Source organism: Sus scrofa, chromosome 3, assembly GCF_000003025.6.
Source record: "Sus scrofa isolate TJ Tabasco breed Duroc chromosome 3, Sscrofa11.1, whole genome shotgun sequence".
NCBI classification, from domain to species: Eukaryota; Metazoa; Chordata; class Mammalia; order Artiodactyla; family Suidae; genus Sus; species Sus scrofa.
Genome location: NC_010445.4, coordinates 35,048,645 through 35,069,218, shown reverse-complemented (window position 1 = coordinate 35,069,218; position 20,574 = coordinate 35,048,645). Strand labels below are relative to the sequence as shown.

General features: G+C 42.8%; 1 protein-coding gene across 17 annotated transcripts in view; it reads left to right on the top strand.

The window, feature by feature from the left end:
* The window catches only part of RBFOX1 (RNA binding protein, fox-1 homolog 1), a 2,271,070-nt gene that overhangs the window by 2,140,554 nt on the left and 109,942 nt on the right, over nt 1-20,574 (top strand). For all 17 annotated transcript variants that reach the window (XR_002342915.1, XM_021088068.1, XM_021088065.1 and 14 more), the window contains one exon: nt 9,766-9,819. Coding sequence is in view for 16 of the 17 variants with exons in the window: in XM_021088068.1 (XP_020943727.1) it covers nt 9,766-9,819 (54 nt within the window). In the remaining variant the exon portion in view is untranslated. The remainder of the gene's footprint in view (nt 1-9,765; nt 9,820-20,574) is intronic.

Genomic DNA, 20,574 nt, shown 5'->3' with positions numbered 1-20,574 from the left:
AATAAAAAAAAATTGTATGCGTAGCATGATTTTAACTTAATTAAGGCAGGCATTATACCAAAATGCTAATGGTTGAGTTGAATGGTGAGACGGGAAGATATTTTTCCATGGTTTCATAGATTTAAAAAAAAAAAATAACAATTTCATGACTGTCTTCAGGAAAACTGTGGAATTTTCCATTTTTAATATTTTAATTACATCTGCAACATGGAAATACGGACCTATTTTAAAAAGGAAAATAGAAGAGTCCCTTCATGGTACAATAGATTAAAGATCCTGCATTGTCACTGCAGCAGCTTGGGTTCAAATCCCTGGCCTGGAAATTTCCGTACAGAGCGGGGGCAGCCAAAAAAAGGAAAAGAAAGGAAGTAGGGGAGTGGGGGGGGGAACCAAGGAAGGAAGAAAAGGCTAAAATATATTTTGAATAATGCCAGCTTGGTGTCCCACATCCCCTCTCAGAAGGTGCCACCATTACATAGTATTGTCTATACTTTTATTGTGCATTTTCTTTCTTTTTCTTTCTCTCTCTCTCTCTCTTTTTTTTTTTTTTTTTTTTTTTTTTTTTTTTTTTTTTTTGTCTTTTTAGGGCCACACTCACTCCCAGCATATAGGTTCCCAGGCTAGGGGTTGAATCACAGCTGTAGCTGCTGGCCTACACCACAGCTCACAGCAACATCAGAACCGTAACCCACTGAGCAAGGCCAGGGATCGAACCTGCATCCTCATGGATGCTAGTCAGGTTTGTTTCCCCTGAGCCATTTTGCACTTTCTTGCATTTATATGTAGTATCTATGTACAATATTTGCAGTACTGTGTGCATGCTTTTTATGAGAACATGATGTACATATTTCTAATTGGCTTTTATAAATCAGTACAAAGTTCTTTCAGGGTTAACTATATACAGACTAAATTCATTCTTTTTATTCGTTACATAATATTCCATAAAATGAATATATGGATTGATTCTGACATTACATACTAACTGACAATTTTTTTGTTGTAAAAAACACTCTTGGCATTTGGTAGTTTTGTTTTTGTTTTTCTTCTCTTTTGTGCCATTGCCTACCAATGTGGTTAGGTCAGTTTGTTCTTATTTTTAAAGAGGTGCTGTTAAACAGAAATATCCCCTCGATATAATAGGGCTCTAAAGTGAAAGACCAGAATAATTATTTATTCTGCTAACCCATTTTCCCAGCGCCAACAACCCAAGTCATAGCCTTAAATGGAATAGGCAATGATCCACAACAGACTTTGAATGCCCAGTGCTGAAATGCAGCAAATCTCTGATTTATGTGTCATGGAGTCTTTCTCCTTGGATAGGAATGATAGCTCTGCAACTTGCCAGAGTCAGCACACAATGACACCAACCTGACTATTGGGCATTTTCTATAATTATGAAGTAGCAATTGTGCACGTGTATGTGTGTGTGTGTATGTGTTTGCACGTATGCATACCTTCACGCATATGCCTAGGGGAGTCAGTGTGTGCTGCATACATGAGTGCACAATGCAAGGGAAGCCAAGGCTGGTTCCTTAAGCCATGGAGATGCATATTTATTTTAAAGAAAAGGTTCTTGATCAGTGTCTTCCCCAGGGGCTGAAAACTGGACTCGTTGGACATGGAGACACAGTTCAAAGCCTACTCATTAATGGCCAATATTTCTGGAACAATGACTGTATGGCATTATCTTAAGCATTTTTAAATGCACTGGGTCCCTATGAAGTCCTCTAAAAAAGACTTAGTTATCCCATTCCTGTGGTAAAGATTTAGAATTTGAGGCCAATTGAGATGAAGTAATTGGTGGCCATGGCTGGCATTCTGAGTGCATCACTTTCATCATCTTCCCTAATTGCACTTAAGCAACCAGCTACAAAAACAAAAAGATTATTCAACATGCAGCCGCAGATTCCTGCCACATGTTGGCATCAATATCTCACATCCTGTCCTGGAGAACCATGCATTCTTAGTTTCCACAGATAGTCATGTGGACTTGTCATTCCATGTACCTGAAACAGAGCACACAGAGGCTCAGTCACATGCTCTGAGTATGGCATTTAAAGGATGGATGGACACTCGCAGGAGAACTGACTTAAGAAGACAAATGCAAGTCCTAACTTGCATAAACACAGTCAGCTTCTGTAGAGGAGAGGGTGGAGAATTTTGGTATTCAAGAAAAGCACATCTCAAAAGTTTTTCCAACCTTAATTCCTGAGTATCACATCTACAAATAAAATTTCCCATAAAATGCAATCCTACATAACTGGAAAGATATGGGACACTCTTAGATCCTTAACAAGCATGACTGTGTTAAAAGGGGATATTATCACCACAAAAGAAGGAAGGAAGGAAAAGAAAGAAGGGAGGAAGAAAGGAAAAGAAAGGGAAAGAAAGAGAAGAAGGAAAGGAAGGGAGGAAAGCAAGAAAGAAAGACGGAGTGGGGGAGGAAGGAAGGGATAAAAAAGAGAATAAAGAATGGGTAGCTATGTGAGATGATAATTATGTTAACTTGATTGTGGCAGAAATTTTATAAGGTACATGTATATCAAATCAACAAGTGGTACACCTCAAATATGGTTGCATTGAGTTGTCAATTATACCTCAATAACTGGGGTGCAGATAAGAGAAACGAGGACCAATGAAGTCACATGGAGATGAGAAAATTAAGCGATTCATGTGATTCATTCATTAGCTACCTTATTCATTCTCACAAACCATCAAGCTTATGCTTCAGCAAAATGATGCATTGCTGGAGTCATAAAATTTTGAGGTCATTTCAAATGGTCAAACATACCTCTCAATGCCAGCATCACATTCAGGCATTCCTTCCGTCATGCATCCAACAAAACTTTCAGCAGCTGCAAAGTTTCCAATGATGGATAAGACAGGACCCTAAACATGAGACATGGATTCTAGGGGGCTCTCCTATAGAGGACCATAGTCAGTATCATGGAGGGTATGGATGCTTTGTTCTGGGACATTTGAACTTGGATGTAAGAGAAGACTGTAGAATGAGGTGTAGGGATCTGGAAACCCTCCCCATCAGAAAGCTCCACAAAGAGGAAATTGGGCTATTTCTGTATTGCTAATTTTTTCTGAGGATACCAACCCTCAGAAGAGAGTATTAGAGTGGCAGGGAAAGAAAGACAGTGGACCAGAGCAGTGAGACCTCAAACAAGATTTATTGGCCAGCAGAGTGGGCGGGAGCCCTGAGCAAGAGGAACTCAGAGGCCTTCCCCCCCGCCCCCGCCGTTGGGAGAGAATCAGGTTTTATAGACAGGGGGTCGTGTGCTGAGTTCTGTAGGTCCGGGATGGCGGTTGAGATCATGGTATAAAAATTTAACTATCTCCTTGAGGCTGTCTTTGTCCTTGGAAAGTCAACTGATTCATGGGCTTGGTTGTTTTACCTGTGGAAGTCTGATAAACTGGAGACGGCAGGTCTGGGTCTGGGTGGGTCAACAAGTCATGTGAACTTATTCTTTCTTAGGGCTTCCTTTTAGTTTGCACCTAAAAAGGAGTTAGGGTTTACTGTGCTTGTTAGAGATCAAATGTTTCCTCTATAGGACAGGTTGAGAATCAGATTCTCGGGGATTTCCTGGATGTAGAAGAAGCATGGGTGTTGGTTGTAGCTCTTTTATTTTCTCAGAGATCCTAGGAGGTATGAAAGTGGGACAGAAAGACCCAAGACCCTGCCTTTCACTGGCTGTTGAACTTGCAGGCAGGTGGTTGAAACTCTTCAACCAGCTCTCCCAAGTGGAACCAATGGATATGACAGAGCCTCCTCCATTAGGGATTTGCGATGATCACGGGAGGTCAAGTACTCAACACCATGGCAGGGCCACAAAGCACCCTAAACATTTAATTACTCGATAATCTCTGTAATAAGTATCCACCCTGTTCCTTTTTTTTTTTTTTTTTTTTATTTTCCCACTGTACAGCAAGGGGGTCAGGTTATCCTTACATGTATACATTACAATTATATTTTTCCCCCACCCTTTGTTCTGTTGCAACATGAGTATCTAGACATAGTTCTCAATGCTATTCAGCAGGATCTCCTTGTAAATCTATTCTCAGTTGTGTCTGATAAGCCCAAGCTCCCGATCCCTCCCACTCCCTCCCCCTCCCATCAGGCAGCCACAAGTCTGCACCCTGTTCCTTTTTTGACTGTAGATATAGTAAGCTGAATTTCCTGACAGGCATAAGAGTTTAGACACCAAATATTCAGATACCAACAGAGGCTGGGCAGGTAAAATAAATAAGCAAAGAGAGAGGATCTGAGAAGCTTGCAGCCTTTTTGGACTATCTTGCATTTTCATACTGGAGAAAGCAAAATACTTCTCTACTAGAAAAAGAAAAAAAAAAAAAGTGCAGAATAACGATAAAAGATGGCTGACATTTGGCCTCCAAGCCAGACATATATATAATAGGGGGGTTAAGAGGGGTGGTCTCTGGTCACCCCCAGTGAATTGGTCCATGGAAGATGCTTAATCTAAAGTGACCATTTCTGCTCCTGTTTGCAGAGAAGCAGAAGTCCTGTATTTTAGATGAAGTTTAAATGCTGACAATAAATATACATTGCAAAAAAAAAAAAAAAATTACTGAGCTAACCAGATGCAGTGTGCAACTGACTTTTCATTTGGGGCACTGCCTCCTGAACTATTTCAAATACCAGGTCCCTGGCATCCTTGTATATGTTTGTTTTGTTTTGTTTTGTTTGTCTTTTTGCTTTTTCTAGGGCCAAACCTGCGGCATGTGGAGGTTACCAGGCTAGGGGCCTAATCAGAGCTGTAGCCGCTGGCCTACACCACAGTCCACGTCAACGCCGGACCCTTAACCCACTGAGCGAGGCCAGGGGTCGAACCCGCAACCTCATGGTTCCTAGTCAGATTCATTAACCACTGCACCACTATGGGAACTCCTTTGTATATGTCTTTAAAAAGCCTCGGTAGGCAGTTTTGGAAACCCCTGTCAAGTCTTTAAGGGTGTTTTCTTGAATGGGTCTTCTCAGAGCCCACCCGGCAAAGCCCTAGAGAAGCCAGGTGCTGATTTTTTTTTATGTGCACCTTCAGACTTGTCTTTTAACACCTGATATAGCCATGGTTAACTCTGGGGATCTCAGCCAGGCTTTTCTACAAAAGGCCGGCAGATGACCTATGGGAAGCTCCATCTGAGGAGGGAAGCCCCAACTTAGATGCAGCCGCTTGGGGCTGAGGCACAGAGGGGTCTCTAAATACCTCCTGTGTCTGAGATAGAGTGAGAGCCCCCTCGTGTCTGGTCTCTGCTCCATTGCCTTGTCGTATGGGAGCCCTGGGAGGCTGGGAGCAGCGGGCTTTATCGGCTGTTCTCCCTTTGTTGTAAGCCTCATTGTTCGGTTTAATGTCCTTGATCAAAATCTCTGAGTTTGCAAGGCCTGGGGACGTACACAAACTGCCTGAGAAATTAAAACTAGGATCATTTTGTCCATCTTCCTGACAGTGCAGGCTCCTATCTCCAGCGGGGAGATCCCAAGGGTCCCTTCCAGGTACTAGGAGTCACAGGGACTAGGAGTCCATTTGCATGTGATTTGCATACATTTACATAAGTCTTCAAGAGCCCTGTTAAGTCTGAGCAAAGGTGATTTTCAAGGGCTGGAGTCTTACTGCCTTTTTACTGTCTTGAAGACAGTGGCCCCTAACAGGATCTTTTTTTTAATTAGATGTATATAGGGAAGCTGGTCATTGGAGGCTGGAAGGAGATTCTCACCCCAAAGAAATGAGTCCATTAGTAAAAAAAACTCTTTATACTTTCAGTTCCTTTAGAGCAAAAACTAAGTAAATATTTATGGAGCCCCGACTATTTGCCAAGCACAGTTTTAGTTGCTGGGAATTCACCTCGGACAGCAGTCAGTCTCGTTCACTTTCCCATCAACTTTAATGAAAGAGAATGGTTATAGAAGCAATTAAGGACAAGCAAAGAAAGAACAAAGATAAATCCAGGCGGTGTTAACAGTTTTGCAGAAAACAAAACCAGGAAATGAATCAGGGAGCAGCCCTGAGACCAGGAAGGGAAGAGGCATTAAGCATGCTGTCCTGGGCAGACTCTCAAGACCTAAATGATAATGAGGTCATCTCTGAGAACCCTTGGGGAGGGTTCTCCAAGCAGCAGGTACAGTCCAGAATGGTCTCGATTGATCTGGAATGATCTTGGATTGTTTTGAAAAGATGAAACAGGCCGGTGTCACCATGGCCTGACGCGAAGGGAAGAGTGGCACCAAGGAAATGGACAGGGATTAGATGGTGTGGGTTTTCAGGCCAAGGTAAAAATGTGTGTTCTAAGTTCAGAAGGAAGCCATTGACTTCTAAGTCGCAGGATGGCTTGTCTGATTTCCTTTTTAAAAATTGATTTGGCCCACCATATAAAGAGGAAGAGGAGACGCTGAGAGTTAGGACTTGATGGCCATGGTCTTGTCAGAAATGGAAGTGTCTGGGGCTGGGACAGTGACCTTGGTCAGGAAGGGAAGTGGAGAGTGGAAACGGCTTTTCCAAGTCGAACCAATGGGATTTACTAATGGATTGTACGTGGGTTACGAGAATCAAGACGTTATTGACCAAGAATTTCATTTTGAGGAAGCAGTGGATGGAGATGCCATTCGCCGAAGGGGGACGTCTTGGTGAGGAATGCATTTCAGGGGAGGAGGGAGGTGAGAAGTTGGTTTTTCATGCCTGTGATGGGGTTTAGAAAGGCTTTTGTTTTTCTTGCCATGGGAAGAGAGCAGCCTTATTTAGGAGAAAGGACCAGTGACGGGAAGAAAGGAAAACCTGCATTGATGTTCCCAGGGCCACCTGCACCATCTCATTTTGTTTTGCTGCTCACAGATGCCTGTCTGGCCTCTGGTCCAAGAGACCTTGTCAGTGGTCTCTCTCAATTCATACCTGTGAGAGTGAGATGCCACATATCTCCTGAGGAGGGAGGACACCATCTCGTTTCTATTTTTATATTGAAAGGAAGTTTTCCAGGGGGAGACCTAGCAGGCTGGTAGGAATTGGTCAATAAGAAGACCATCAGGCCAGCTTTGCCAAGAGCTGATAGACTGATCAGTCAAAGATAGATAATAGGAGTTTCTGTTGTGGTCAGTTAGGGTAAGAGAATGCTAACTAGGGAGTTCCCATTGTGGCTCAGCAGAAAAGAACCTGACTAGTATCCATAAGGATGCAGGTTCGATCCCTGGCCTCCCGCAGTGGGTTGGGGGTCCAGCGTTCCTGTGAGCTGTGGTATTAGGTCACAGATGTGCCTTGTATCTGGCATTGCTGTGGCTGTGGTATAAGCTGGCAGCTATAGCTCCGATTCCACCCCTAGTCTGAGAACTTCCATATGCCGCAGGTGTGGCCCTAAAGAGACAAATATATATAGCTAATATAGAAAGAGAAGATATGGATGGATGGATAAATATGTAGGAGTTTTCTTGGCCCAAGGAAATGAGGATGATAAAGGCAGATGAGAGAAACATGATTTCTAGGCAGCCTTAGAAACCTCTGAGAAATTGGTCTCTTTGAGAAAAATGAAAGACCATTGGCATAACTTACAATCTTTGAGATTTACATCAAAGTTAATAATAGGTGTACACTCAGTGAAGGGTATGTCCAGGCTTGTGTGCAAAATGAATTATTTAAGGAATAATAATGCAAAAAAATATTTGGTATCAAAAAGACCCTGGCGCACTACCAGTAAGAGCTAGAAGCCTGAGCAGGGTGTAAGATGGAGAACAGAGGGAAGGAAAACAGTAATCTAATCACCTAATTATTCACTTACTGTGACTCCATATAGATTTCTTTCATAAACTCTAATTTCTGTGAAGGACTAGCAAGAGAACCTCTACCTGTGTCCAGATAACCCTGAAGCTTTCTTTGCAACCAGTTTGCTCAATTTTCTTTTAGATTCCAAATGACTTGAAATGTAGACATAGCCTCAGAAATTGGGTATTTTCTTTTTTAGGAACCAGTGAATTTCAGTTGATTAAGTAGAAGTCATTTCCCACATTTATAAATAGTTGATATTCTGAAATGTCTGGGGTAATTTTTATTTTTACATCACTCTAGAATTTTCTATAAGATCTGTATAATGTAAGAGAGGAAGGTATGGAGTTTCAGAAACCCCCAGGACAATGCATCTCAGGATTTCATGTCTCTTTCTGTGGGTCCAAGATGGCGGTCAGGAGCTTCCCATTAATACACCTCTCAAGTCATCCAAGGATAACCCTTTGGAAAACCCTATTCTAAGATCATCTTGGGGACTGTAAACCAGGTAGTTTATTGAAGTTGGGACTGAGAGTCTTTAGAAACAAAACATTCCTGGGAAGTTCTGGGAAGGTCTTAGGTCCATCCAGGGGACAGTCTATCGCAGTATTGAGGCTTTGTCTTCCTTAGTGTATCAGTAGACTGTGGCCACCTCTCAGCCATTCTTACAGGTGCATCACTAGGACCAGATGATGGGGAGGGACGCCTCTCTCTGCTGGGAAGAGCTCAGAGACTTCTTGTTGTTGGAAATATCTTCTCTCACATCCCAACTCTCACCGTTGCCTTTTCTCAGGAGCCTTGAGTAAAGGGCCTCCATGATTAACCCCCAGCCCAGGGATACAAAGTTTTCCACCAAAGGCAGCACACCTGACCTTGTCTGTATTCCAGTCATTCTCAAATAGACGTTTTCATAAAGACTTACCAGCAGGAGCAGGAAATGATCACCAAACCCTAAAATGTAATCACTTCTGGAGGGTTTTCCCTGAAGACTGCCCAGTGGGTTTGCAAGGAAGAGAGCTCTCAATTTACAAATATTCTTGTGTGCTCCTTTCTTGAGTAAAAGTTTCTAAAGGGCTAGGATTAATTTTCCAGAAAATGTACCATGCGGAACATTTGGAAAATTATAGGATTCTGCTAATCCTGTATAGCGGTTGCTTGAAAGTTGCCTTAGCCATCGTGCGTTGATTAAGAATTTTTATGGCTCTTGTATTCTCTGAAATGTATTCCACACGATGTGTAGTGGATAATGCCATTCTCTTTGGGATTTAAAAAGCACTTTGGAATTCTGTAGAGTCTCTGGGTCATAGTTAGGAAGGACAAGTATTGAAAGACGTTTCTGCAAAGAATTCTGTTTATGTGAGCATCCAAAATTTGGCAAACTCAATACAAAGGGATGTGATGGATTATTTAGCAGTGATCCATGAAAGAAGACAAAAATGATAGTTACAGGGGCTGTAGAAAAAAATCGATATGGGATAAAATCAATTACCATATCATTTTTGAAAAGTTCACCTGTAGCTGGTCAGAAGTCCACGTGCTATTAACGTGTATTAATAGAAAATCAAAGAAAAGCATAGATCTGTTTTTTCCTATATATAGTATTCGAATGTTTTGTTGCCTAATATCCTCTAAATTTTAAAATTGAAAAAAAAAATGCACCAACCCAGGAGTTCCTATTGTGGCTCGGCAGTAGTGAACCCAACTAGTATCCATCAGGTCTTGGGTTCAATCCCTGGCCTTTCTCCATGGGTTAAGGATATGGCATTGCCATGAGCTATGGTGTAGGTGGCAGACCTGGCTTAGATCCTGCATTGTTGTGGCTGTGGTATAGGCTGGCAGCTGCAGCTCTGATTCGACCCCTAGCCTGGGAACTGCCATATGGTGTGGGTGCGGCTCTAAAAAGACTATAATATATATTTGACTTGGAGTTAATTTACAGTGATGTTAGGTTGTCAAAGCAAATGTGATGATAACACTTTTGTATATTTGTTTTAAGGCTGGAAATTGAATCCAGTTGTGGGTGCAGTCTACGGTCCCGAGTTCTATGCAGGTAAAGAGTTTCTCTTTGCATGATGTCTTCTTGGTCTTTTTCCAAATGTGCTTTGCCTGCCGGTAAAGAATGGGTTTCCTAAAATGATCTGAACCAAGTATCCTAGCAAGTTTCGAATGATTTTTTTTTGGTAGGCAAAACCAAAAGTCTTTAACACCTTTCAAAAAAAATAAAGGGGTGAGTTCCCTTTATGGCTCAGCGTGAAGGAACCCAACTAGTATCCATGAGGACATGGGTTCAATTCCTGGCCTCGCTCAGTGGAGTAAGGATCTGGCATTGCTGTGAGCTACAGTGTAGGTCACAAACGTGGCTTGGATCCTGTGTTGCTGTGGCTGTGGTGTAGGCTGGCAGCTGTAGCTCCAATTCGACCCCTAGCCTGAGAACCTCCATATGCCTCAGCTGTGGCCCTAAAAAGCAACAAACAAATAAATACAGGGGGAATCACACGAGTTACCTTGTGGTGGGGAGCATGGAGCCGTGGCTTCTTTTAACGTTTCCCATGGATTTTGCCTCCAAAAAAAGCATTGAGACTTTGTTCAAGAGTATGTTGAACAAATGGAGAGCTGATGCTGCCTGTTTGACCTCAAGGTGCCTGAGTGTGTTTCTTAGCCATGTGCAGTTGCATTTTTTTTCCCCTTGGCAAAGCAGAGAGTTGGCTTCATTCTCCCAATAGTGCAGCAGTGTGTTGGAATTGCAAAGAAGGATTATTTAGAAAACTTTAAGCTCAGTGGTCCTTCTTTCTTCATTAGCCATCTTCCCTTAATGATTCCCTTTCTCTCTGCTTTGCCTTTGAGGGTATATACCTTTCTTCTCATCCCTTCCCTCCACCCACTCACTGCTCCTCTAATCTACGGTCCCAGAAAACTTGGTCCTCAGATGTGGGGAAAGAATAACCCAGAAGCAACAGCGGCTGAGATTTCTTGCACAGTTTAGCCTGTTCCTTCTGCCTTTCATTTCCCTGCTTACGAACGAGGCTGCCTTGATCACTTGAGGAGATTTGCCACCTGGAGGTTGAAAAGAGGTCTTGCTTTGAGGTGGCTCTTGTTTTGTAAGAAGGAGAAACAAATGAGTCATTGATCTAGGTCCACTCCCTTAGTGATCCTTTGACGGTAAGTCCTTGCTTTGTCCCTTCTGAGATGCTCTACTTCTGTCATTTTCCTGAAACTAGGCATCGACCCTAGTGGATGACAAAGGAACAAAGGAAGCTTAGACAGCTCTTCTAGGACAATAACCAAATTGATTTAAAAGAAAAATGGTAAACCTGGCACAGCCCCATGTGGTAGCTGAGTTCTGGGTTCCAGGTGGGCAATATGTGTGGTTGTTCTTCACCTGTGAACTTGACCACAAGCTGGGGTTCTGTCCAGCGATTCCACAGTAGTGACATAGTTGTGTTGACACTTGTGGGGGAGTAGAGACCTAGCTATAAGGCTACCCATGACTATGTGGTGGGAATCACTTCCTGAGGGGACACATAGCAGAGTGAGGAATGTGGACATTGCTCTCAGACAGCCCGGGATAGAATCCTGGTTCCTCTACCTGACAGCTGTGTGACTCTAGGCAAGTTCCTTAACCTCTCTGTGCCTCAGCATCTTCATCGGTTACATGGGAGATGATAGCAATCACTCACAGGTATCTATCAGAAGTTCATGGGTTGATATATGATGAGTGTTTTGTACATAGCCAACGCTTTATAAATATTGACTAATAAGTAAGTTAAAGTCCCACCTCTCTGCCAAAGGGAGAAAGTTAACTGAGAACTGATTCTGCTGAATTCTGAGTGTACCACTAGACTAAGAGATTCCTTTCTTTTTTTAATGTATTATTGTTACTATTATTATTATTATTATTATTACTATTATTATTGGTCACACCCATGGCATGTGGAAGTTCCCAGGCCAGGGATCAAATCTGAGCTGCAGCTGTGACCTACACCGCAGCTATGGCAATGCTGGATCCTTAAACAGCTGTGCCACAGTGAGAACACCTTCGTTTTTAGTTTATATTGAAGAATAGTTGCTTTACAATGTGGTGTTAGTTTCAGGTGCACGGCAAAGTGATTCAGTTATACATATACACATATGCATCCTTTTTCAGATTCTTTTCCTGAATAAGTTATTACAGAATCTTAAGTAGAGTTCCAGTACTATACAGCAGGTCCTTGTTGGTTATGAGTTCTCATCTTACTTCATGAGAATTAAGGGCTCAGCATGTCCATTCGGGGGCCATGGATAGTAAAGGAATACATCTTTGTCCATGCCTGGGCTGTCCTGAGGAATCAGGAGCTTTTCTCCCTTTTGGACTGTATCTTTGTGTACGTAGATAGAGTTCATGATATTCAGAAATGTGGGGAAATGTTGCCGCAAGTCAACACTCCAGAAAAATTCCTTTGAAATACTTAAAGACCCGTAAAGTAGAATCCTGCTAGTGTGCCCCTAATGTTTCAGGCCCCTGTATCTGTGGGATGCCTCTCTGTAAAATAGAATGTATGCATTCCCATATCCAGGCAGAATTACTAATGTTATCCATTTAAATATCCATGACTAAGAATTTAGGGGGCATTTAAAATTTCCCCAGCTCTAGAAATAGTCTGGATTTATCTTGGAATTTTAAATGTGCCTCAAAGCTGAAATGAAGACCTTGTCATTGATTTGCTGTGGGTATTTCACAGGCCAGCCCTGTATCTGCCTGAGCGAGAGAACCAGCCTTCTCTTATGAGTCATTTCGCTGTATAAGATTGTGCGTTAATGACAAAGATCATAATATTCCCGTAGTAGAATGATTGATAGTTCTGAAGCTTATGCAGAATTAACAACCCGGCCTCCGATTGTCTCTCAGAATGGGGCATGAAAAGTTCACATATTTTGTAAATTAAAATCAATATTTTCAATTTCTCCTAAAGGTAATTTTCCTAATTTAGTGGACTTTTCCCTAACATTTATTTTCTCTTTAATTATAAAATGGCAGGTTATTGATTTTCGTCTATAACCTCTTGACGCCCTGAGTGCATTTTTATTGCTAACGCAGGGTGGGGGTGGGGAGAGCAGTTATGCCTCTTAATGAGGATCTTTAATTACTAGCCCAACAGTATTAATTTGCTTTGATAAATTATGACGGGCACTCTCCCTCGCACACGCCTTCCAGGGGGAGCATTATAAGGCTGTTATGAAAGGTCTTTCATACGGAGTGGTTTTCCTGAACTTTCATCAAGTCATACCTGGAAGAATTCTCTTAAATGCTGACCCAGGACCAGTCTCCAGAAACAGATAGTCCATGAGCATGTATAAATCTCCTCCAAAGATAAGTGAGTTTTTTCCTTAAAGACCTAAGGAGCAGCATTATGATTTTTCCTAAGCCTAATCATCTTCAGATGCCTTGAGGCTTCTTCTCAAGACAAATGATTGATAAGTCAATTTTAAAAAATGCCCAGGTGAGCTTCAAAGACCAGTGTCTCTGGGAATTCCATTTTAGAGTCTAAATAAAATCGAAGGTATCACGTAGAGGTAGAATATCTGCAAATATCTGTTCCCAGTAGCATTTCTCAAATTATTTAGTATAATTAGAAATAGTATTTCTGGAATTCCCACTGTGGCACAGCAGAATTGGTGGTGTCTCTGGAGTGTGGGGACTCAGGTTTGATCCCCAGCTCAGTACAGTGGGTTAGGGATCCAGTATTGACATAGCTGCAGCATAGGTCGCAATTGCAGCTCGGAGCTGAACTGTGGCCCAAGAACTCTATATGGCATAGGGTGGCAAAAAGAAAAAAGAGAAAGAAAGAGAAAGAAGGAAAGGAAGGAAGGAAGGAAGGAAGGAAGGAAGGAAAGAGAGAGAAAGGAAGAAAGGAAGGAGAGAGAAAGGAAGGAAGGAAGGAAGGAAGGAAAGAGAGAGGGAAAGAGAGAGAGAGAAAGAAAGGGAAGAAGAAAGAAAGAAAAAAAAGGGAGAGAGAAAGAGAAAAATAGTATTTTTAAGAAACCTGACAAGGAGCCTCAACAGGGATTCTTAGATTCCCTGCCACTGTGAGAAGTTCCCTTTGCCATCTAATAAAAAGATTAAAGAAAAAAAGTGATGGCCTTTAGGGATAATCGTGATATCTAGCCAACAAAACCTTTGATTGAGAGCCCCTTTAATCTTCATATGTAAGTAAAAGAAAATAAAAATAAATAACAGAAGGCTATACACCGTTGTCGACACGGCGCTGACAAATGGCAAATCCATCGGTTTCTCAATTGCCAGTAAGATGGCTGCAAAGCTCACCCACACTGTATATCATATCTGCCAACTCATTTCTGTGATTAAATATTCCATCAGTGGGGCTATAAGGCAGCAAAGCTTAACAAGATTCATAAGATGCACCACTTGAATACACATAATTCACTTCTGTGGATGAGGAGCACCCCGCCTGCAAAGGAAAATTGGAATTGAGTTCAATTACTCCACGAGTCGTGATCAATAGGGAAGAGACAGCTCTTCTAATGCAGTGCAGATCTAAGATACAATTAGGTCCTGAGGACTAGAAACAAAGTCAAAAGTATAGAGATACAGAGTACATCAACTCAGAAACCTTGAAGATGACAATGAACAGGAGTGCCTTGGTAGCACTATTATTATTAATGGGGTTTGCGGGGAGGTGCCCCAGTAGAACTCCTCCTCCTGAAAATAAACAGGTCTGTTTGGGGATAAGTGAGGCAAAAGGTCAGATCCAAAAAGAAAGGCATGCCTGGCTGCCAAGTCCTATTTGAAATGATCTATCTACAAAACAGAAACAGATCATGGACATGGAGGATAGACTTGTGTTTGTCGGGGAGAAGGGGTAGACAGGGCGACTGGTGGGGAGTTTGGGGTTGGTGGATGCAGAGTTCAACCTGGAACAGGTGGGCAATGGGGTCCTGCTATACCACACAGGGAACTGTATCTAGTCTCTTGGGTAAGAACCTGATGGAAAAAAAAAAAAAAAAAAAACAATGGGTGTGTAGGGACGGCTGGGTCACTTTGCTCCACAGCAGAGACTGAAGGGACACTGTACATCAACTCTACTGCAAGAAAAAATTTTAAGAAAGAAAAAAGAAAAGTGGCCAGGTCTTGAAACTAAGCTATCCTGGGATTATAGGGAGGATCACATAAGATAATGAGGGTAAAGGAACTTCAGGGACGGTAAAGTAGGATAGAAATAGACGAGATTAGTGTGATCGCTGGAGTCACCTGGAGTGATTGTGCCCTCGCTGGCACAAGCCTGCCATGGACCACATGATTTAATGCCAGCTTAGGTGATGGGAAAGTGGATAGGGATCGCAATACAAAGGTGGAAAAGGAAAGTCAAGAAGATGGATGTAGCATTCTGTGATTGTGTATCTCAGAGGGCAGCTGGGTTTGACCTTGGATTACCTGGACCAAGGGATTGGTTTTCTCTGGGCTTCTGGCCACTGCAAACCAGGATTCATCCAAGAATTGGGTCAGAAGAAGGTAGACGAAGGTCTCCCTTCCTGTCGCTGCTCCTGCTTCACTTCCTTGAGTCCATGACAGCGAAGAGAATGACCTTTAGCCAGAGTTTTGGATGGACTTCTTTCCAATTCCCTTCCTGCAGTTTGGATTCAATAGTGAGATGGGTCCAAAACCTGGGATAACCTGACATAAGTGGCGTTTCTTTTATTGGTCCCAGTCCTAGACTTTGGATGGGGCTGGAGTGACCTGCCAAGATACCGGGTGCAAAGCATACCCCATTTTGGATGACTACCTTAGCATCCTCAACGAGTGTAATGTGCATTTGACAGGTCCCTGCCACCACCCTGAGCCCCTCCAAGCAATAAATATTCAGGTGGTCCTTGTGCCTCTAAGGTTGCCCACATCAACCCAGAGGACCAGCCTCGGCGGCACTCAGAGCCATGGCAGCAAGGAGCTGCTCCTTGTGAATGATGACCTTTGGCTCGGTGATGGTTTGTATAATTTACACATCTGCCAGATTCCAGTGCAGTGCACTTCAGTGAACTGGAACAGAAGAGTCCAGATTTTAGTCCCCAAGCAAAGGATTTTCTGCCTGGAAATGTTCCACTTCGAAGGGTTTATCTCGTACATCTGTTTACCTTTGCCTCCCCTCTTGGTTGTAATTCACTTTGCTTCTCTCCTCTCCTCCCCCCATCTGTCTTATCAGATTTCATTCCATCCCTTCCCACATTTGGCCTTAATTTTTATCTATGTCCTTCTCTGTCCCACAAAGGGAATGCAGCTCAGCTTTGATGGAGCCTATGGGGGTTTTTGATCTTCTGACAGGACCAGAACTTGCTTATGTGCTGAAAACTTCAATTTCTAAATAAATGAGTCCCCATTCTATTGCATGGAAAGGCTAACAAGGCCAGCTGCCCCCAAATCAGGGAGTGACAGGAAGGTCTTTGCAGGGGGAGTCCACCTCTCCTAAGTCATGGGAAGAAAATGAGGTTCCAGTCTCTGGCCCTGGAGAAATTTCACAGGGAAAGTTCAAGGCTTCCTTCATCATTTACCGGGCAACTCAAAACAGCAGCAACATAAAACAACTCTGGGTGCTTACTCTGTGCCAGGCGCTGTGTCAGCTCAGCACCTCCGCCAATCCTCATAAAAATGTTAGAGCATTATCTTCATTATGGAAATTCTGAAATTGAGGCTTCGTGGAGAGTTTATCTCATTTCCCAGATCACAGAAACAGTATGTGGAAAATCTGTGTAGCATATAAAGGTTTTTTCTAACCTCAAAGCCCACGTTTTTCATCACCATGCGATGCAGCTTTCTCTGTAGTAGACAAGGATACACCCTCGATGTTGTCTACTCAGTAGGTCATAGAATATGATGACAATTAGTAAGAATATCTTTGCATTTCGTATTATCTGCTGCATGTGCCACCTTCATGATGGGATCTTTACATGTGTACAGAGGTTGCAACTTTGTAGGATAAGTGTCATTTTCCTCCTTTTGCTGGTAAAGTAGAAATCCAGTGAAGTTGAGTTGCCCAAAGTTGCTGATGCCAGAGACTGGAATCCATACCCATATCTTTGTATATCTTATTCCAAAGCCGATTCCTTTTCCCTGCAAGTTACCTCCCTTACATGCTTTCGTTAATCCAGTATCTTGGATTGATGATTCTTAACCAGGAGTGATTTTGCCTTGCAGGGGAATTGGGCCATTTCTGGAGACATTTTTCACTGTCTCATCGGGAGGAGGGGTGTTCACTACTGGCATCTAGTGGGTGGGATTTTTGGATGCTGCATAATATCCCGCAATGCTCAGGAGAGTCCCCGCCACCAAGAATGATCTAGACTAAAATATTGATGGTGCTGAGGTTGAGATGCCCTGTCCTTTAGAAGCTCATGAGTCACACGGTCACAGATGCACCAGATATCTTAATAATTCTTCTCGTGCCCTACAAATGGCTAAAGATGTCCAAGCAGCCATAGTTATTAATGGCAATCAAAGAATTCAAGAGACACATTTGCCTGAATATTTCCTCTTCTGGGCCTTTCTTTGTGGTCTTTTTGACTCCAGAAAGGAAAGGTGTAAAGTTTGATTTTTTATGCTGCAGGGCCAGCTTTGTGATTGGCTAGACGTACTCAAAGGACTCAGAAAGGCTATGAGGTGCACCATTCCAATTTATTGCTGCAAAAGGATGCAGAATGAAAACTGGCAAAGGGAAGACACATATGGGATGAAGCCCAGAGGAAACCAGGCCGGAGTGTGGTGTGCCCTCTCCCTGAAGTCGCAGGAAGTGCTCAGTCTCCCCAGCAAAGAGGCATGACAGCACATCAAAGTGTTCCTAGTCAGGGAAGCTCACCTGAGCCTTGGTGTCAAGGGTTTTTATTACTCAAACCTTAGTTAGCCGAGAGAGCAAACATAAACACTCACCGCATAGCCCATGGCTTCCATAAACCAGCTGACCAAACTGGTACTAACAGTCTCATCAGGTAGACTTTTCCAAGAGCTCAGAATCCATCTCCCAGGAGCTGACCAAGGGCCCGTGCTGAAAACAAGCCTTTGGGGGGAATGTGCAGGGTTTGAGCAGCCCAGAACTGCTGAGTTAATCCTTTCCTGCCCAACAGGAAGGAAGGAAGGAAGGGAGGGAGGGAGGGAAGGAGGGAGGGAGGAGGGAGAGAGAGAGAGAGAGAGAAAGAAAGAAGGAAGGAAGGAAGGAAGGACGGACAGACAGATGATGGAAGGGAAGGAGGGGATGGAGGGAGGAAAAAAGAAAAGAAAAGAGCAAGTGGGGTGGATTGGGAGCTTGGGGTTAATGGATGAAAACTATTGCCTTTGGAACAGATAAGCATTGAGATCCTGCTGTGTAGCACTGGGAACTATGTCTAGTCACTTATGGAGCCTGATAATGGGAGAAAATAGAATGTGTACATATATGTGTAACTGGGTGACTATGCTGTACAGAAGAAAAAAAAATTTTTGTTGGGGAAATAATTAAAAAAATGAAATAAAGAAAATGGCAGTGTTCCCTGGGCCCAGTGGGTTAAAAATCAGGTCTTGTCACTGCTGTGGCGCAGCTTCGATCCCTGGCCCAGGAACTTCTGCATGCCATGGGTATATAAATGAACAAATAAATAACTAAAAGAGAGTGGAGAGGGCAAGATCAGAACATATCACAGTGGTGGTGGCCGTGCGGAGGATGAGGACGGTGATAGAAGGCAAGACGTGCTACTGCGTTTGCTGATTCTGGGAGAAAAGGTGACCCTGAATTTCGTTATGAAGGAGGAAAGAAAGTACGGCTTTGTCACTTGGAGCAGGAGTCTGCGAGCTTTTTCAGTAAAGGATCAGTTAGTCAATAGTTTCAGCTTAATGAGCCATTTAGTCTCTGCCACAACCAGTCAGCTCTGCCCTCGTAGTGCAAAAGTAGCCATGGAGAATACCTAAAGGAATGGACATGGCTGGGTGTCAATAAAACTTTATTTAAAAACATAGATGTTTAAATCTCATGTAATTTTCATGTGACATGAAATAGTCTTCCACATTTCCCTGCTCCCCAACTATGGAAAAAAGGTGAAACCTTTGGCCCTGCTTTGCTGACCCTGGCTAGAGATTGCTGCTTTAATAATTACAAAGCTTATGCCCTCAGGAGAGGTTTTGTTTTTTTGGTTTTAGGGTTGTTTTGTTTTGTTTTGCTTTGAGCATCGCCCTTTGATAGCCATTGACATAATCGACATGCTACTTTATGAACGCATCAAGTTAGCTGGCTGTTACTCAGTTGCACGATGTCCAGTAAGAAAGGGCCATAGGGAGAGGCTGTGTATAAATTCACATGTATCACTGGCTTCCATTAATTCATCCTTTAGCTCACTTACAGCATGGAGGGCCTGGGAGCGCCAGTGCCTGTGTGGTAGGTGCTGGCGTGCTGAGGTAGCAGCCATTCCCTCCAGAATTTGGCAGGGCAGTGAAGGATGCAGACAGATAAACTCAGGATATAATAAACGGTAATACCTCCTGGAGCACTGGAAAATAACTCTCTCTGCATTAAAAGTGATCTCATAAATTAGGCCTAAGTAAGGATAAGTCAGTGTTTGCCAGGAAAGAAGGCAGAGAGATTCTTGCAGGGGTGACCAAGGTGGTGTTTGGTCGAGTCCAAAGGAGTTTCTCAATCTTTATCTTCAAAATCCATTGAGGTAATAAATACATACATACATACATACATAAATATAAGGATGTTCACCTGAGACAGGAATTTCTGAGGCAAAATCAGGTTTCTCCAAAGACTGGGAAATATTCATCTGTTGAGATCAGAGAGAACCTTGTAGTGAAAAGTTGCAAAAAGCCTGATAATACCATAAAAAGGAATCTAGATTCTGGAATTTATCTGTCATGTGGTTGCCAACCATTGAAAGCTCTGATGAAAAAATAGTAAGAGTTCCCACTGTGGCTCAGCAGGTTAAGAACCTAACGCAGTGTCCACAAAGATGCGGGTTTGATCCCTGGCCTTGCTAGTGGGTTAGGGATCCAGCGTTGCCCATACCTGTGGCATAGGTGACAGACGTGGCTCAGGTCTGGTGTGACTATGGCGTAGGCCAGCAGCTGCAGCTCTGATTCAACGTCCATAGGCCCAGGTAAGTCCCTAAAAGTAAAATATAATAATAATTTTTCAAAAAGACATACAAGAACACGTAGGGATAAGTTAGCACCCAAATCGACACTCCAAACAAATAGGATCCTTATCGTGAGGAATGCATGTGGGTTAAGCTCTAAAAGACTGAGAGGTGTAAACCCACATCCGCAACTGGTTACCATCCCAGAGACTGGGTTCTTGCCAGACTCCAGGGTTACCCAATGGTGCCTGGCCAACCAGAGCTATTATAAAAACATGTCTTCTGGCTTTGTCCACATCTTTTCGTAGGAAAGCAAATTACCAGACATTTTAAAGATGAACAAGATTCATTTTTTTTCTTGATGTTTTAACTGGAGAATTGCCCTTCTATCATAGACCATTTCATTGTGAAGATGTTGTGCTTCCCACTTTCAGTGTTCTTTTCAAAATTTATGGTACACGGTTATTTGCCCAACCCATTATGTTGTTGTGTAAATAGAGACAAATTGGCCAAATATTGTTTAATACAGTCTATGTTAATTATATGCAGAAACTCATTCTCCAAGAATAAAACGAAACTGTCTCCTTCACTTTTAAAAATGTAGAGTTGGAGAACCAACATACAAATGGCAAAACCCTACTTAGACTAACTACACTGATGACAGTTAATGCATTTCCAGAACTTCTATGGGACTGTTACAACCCATTACAGTCAAAATATT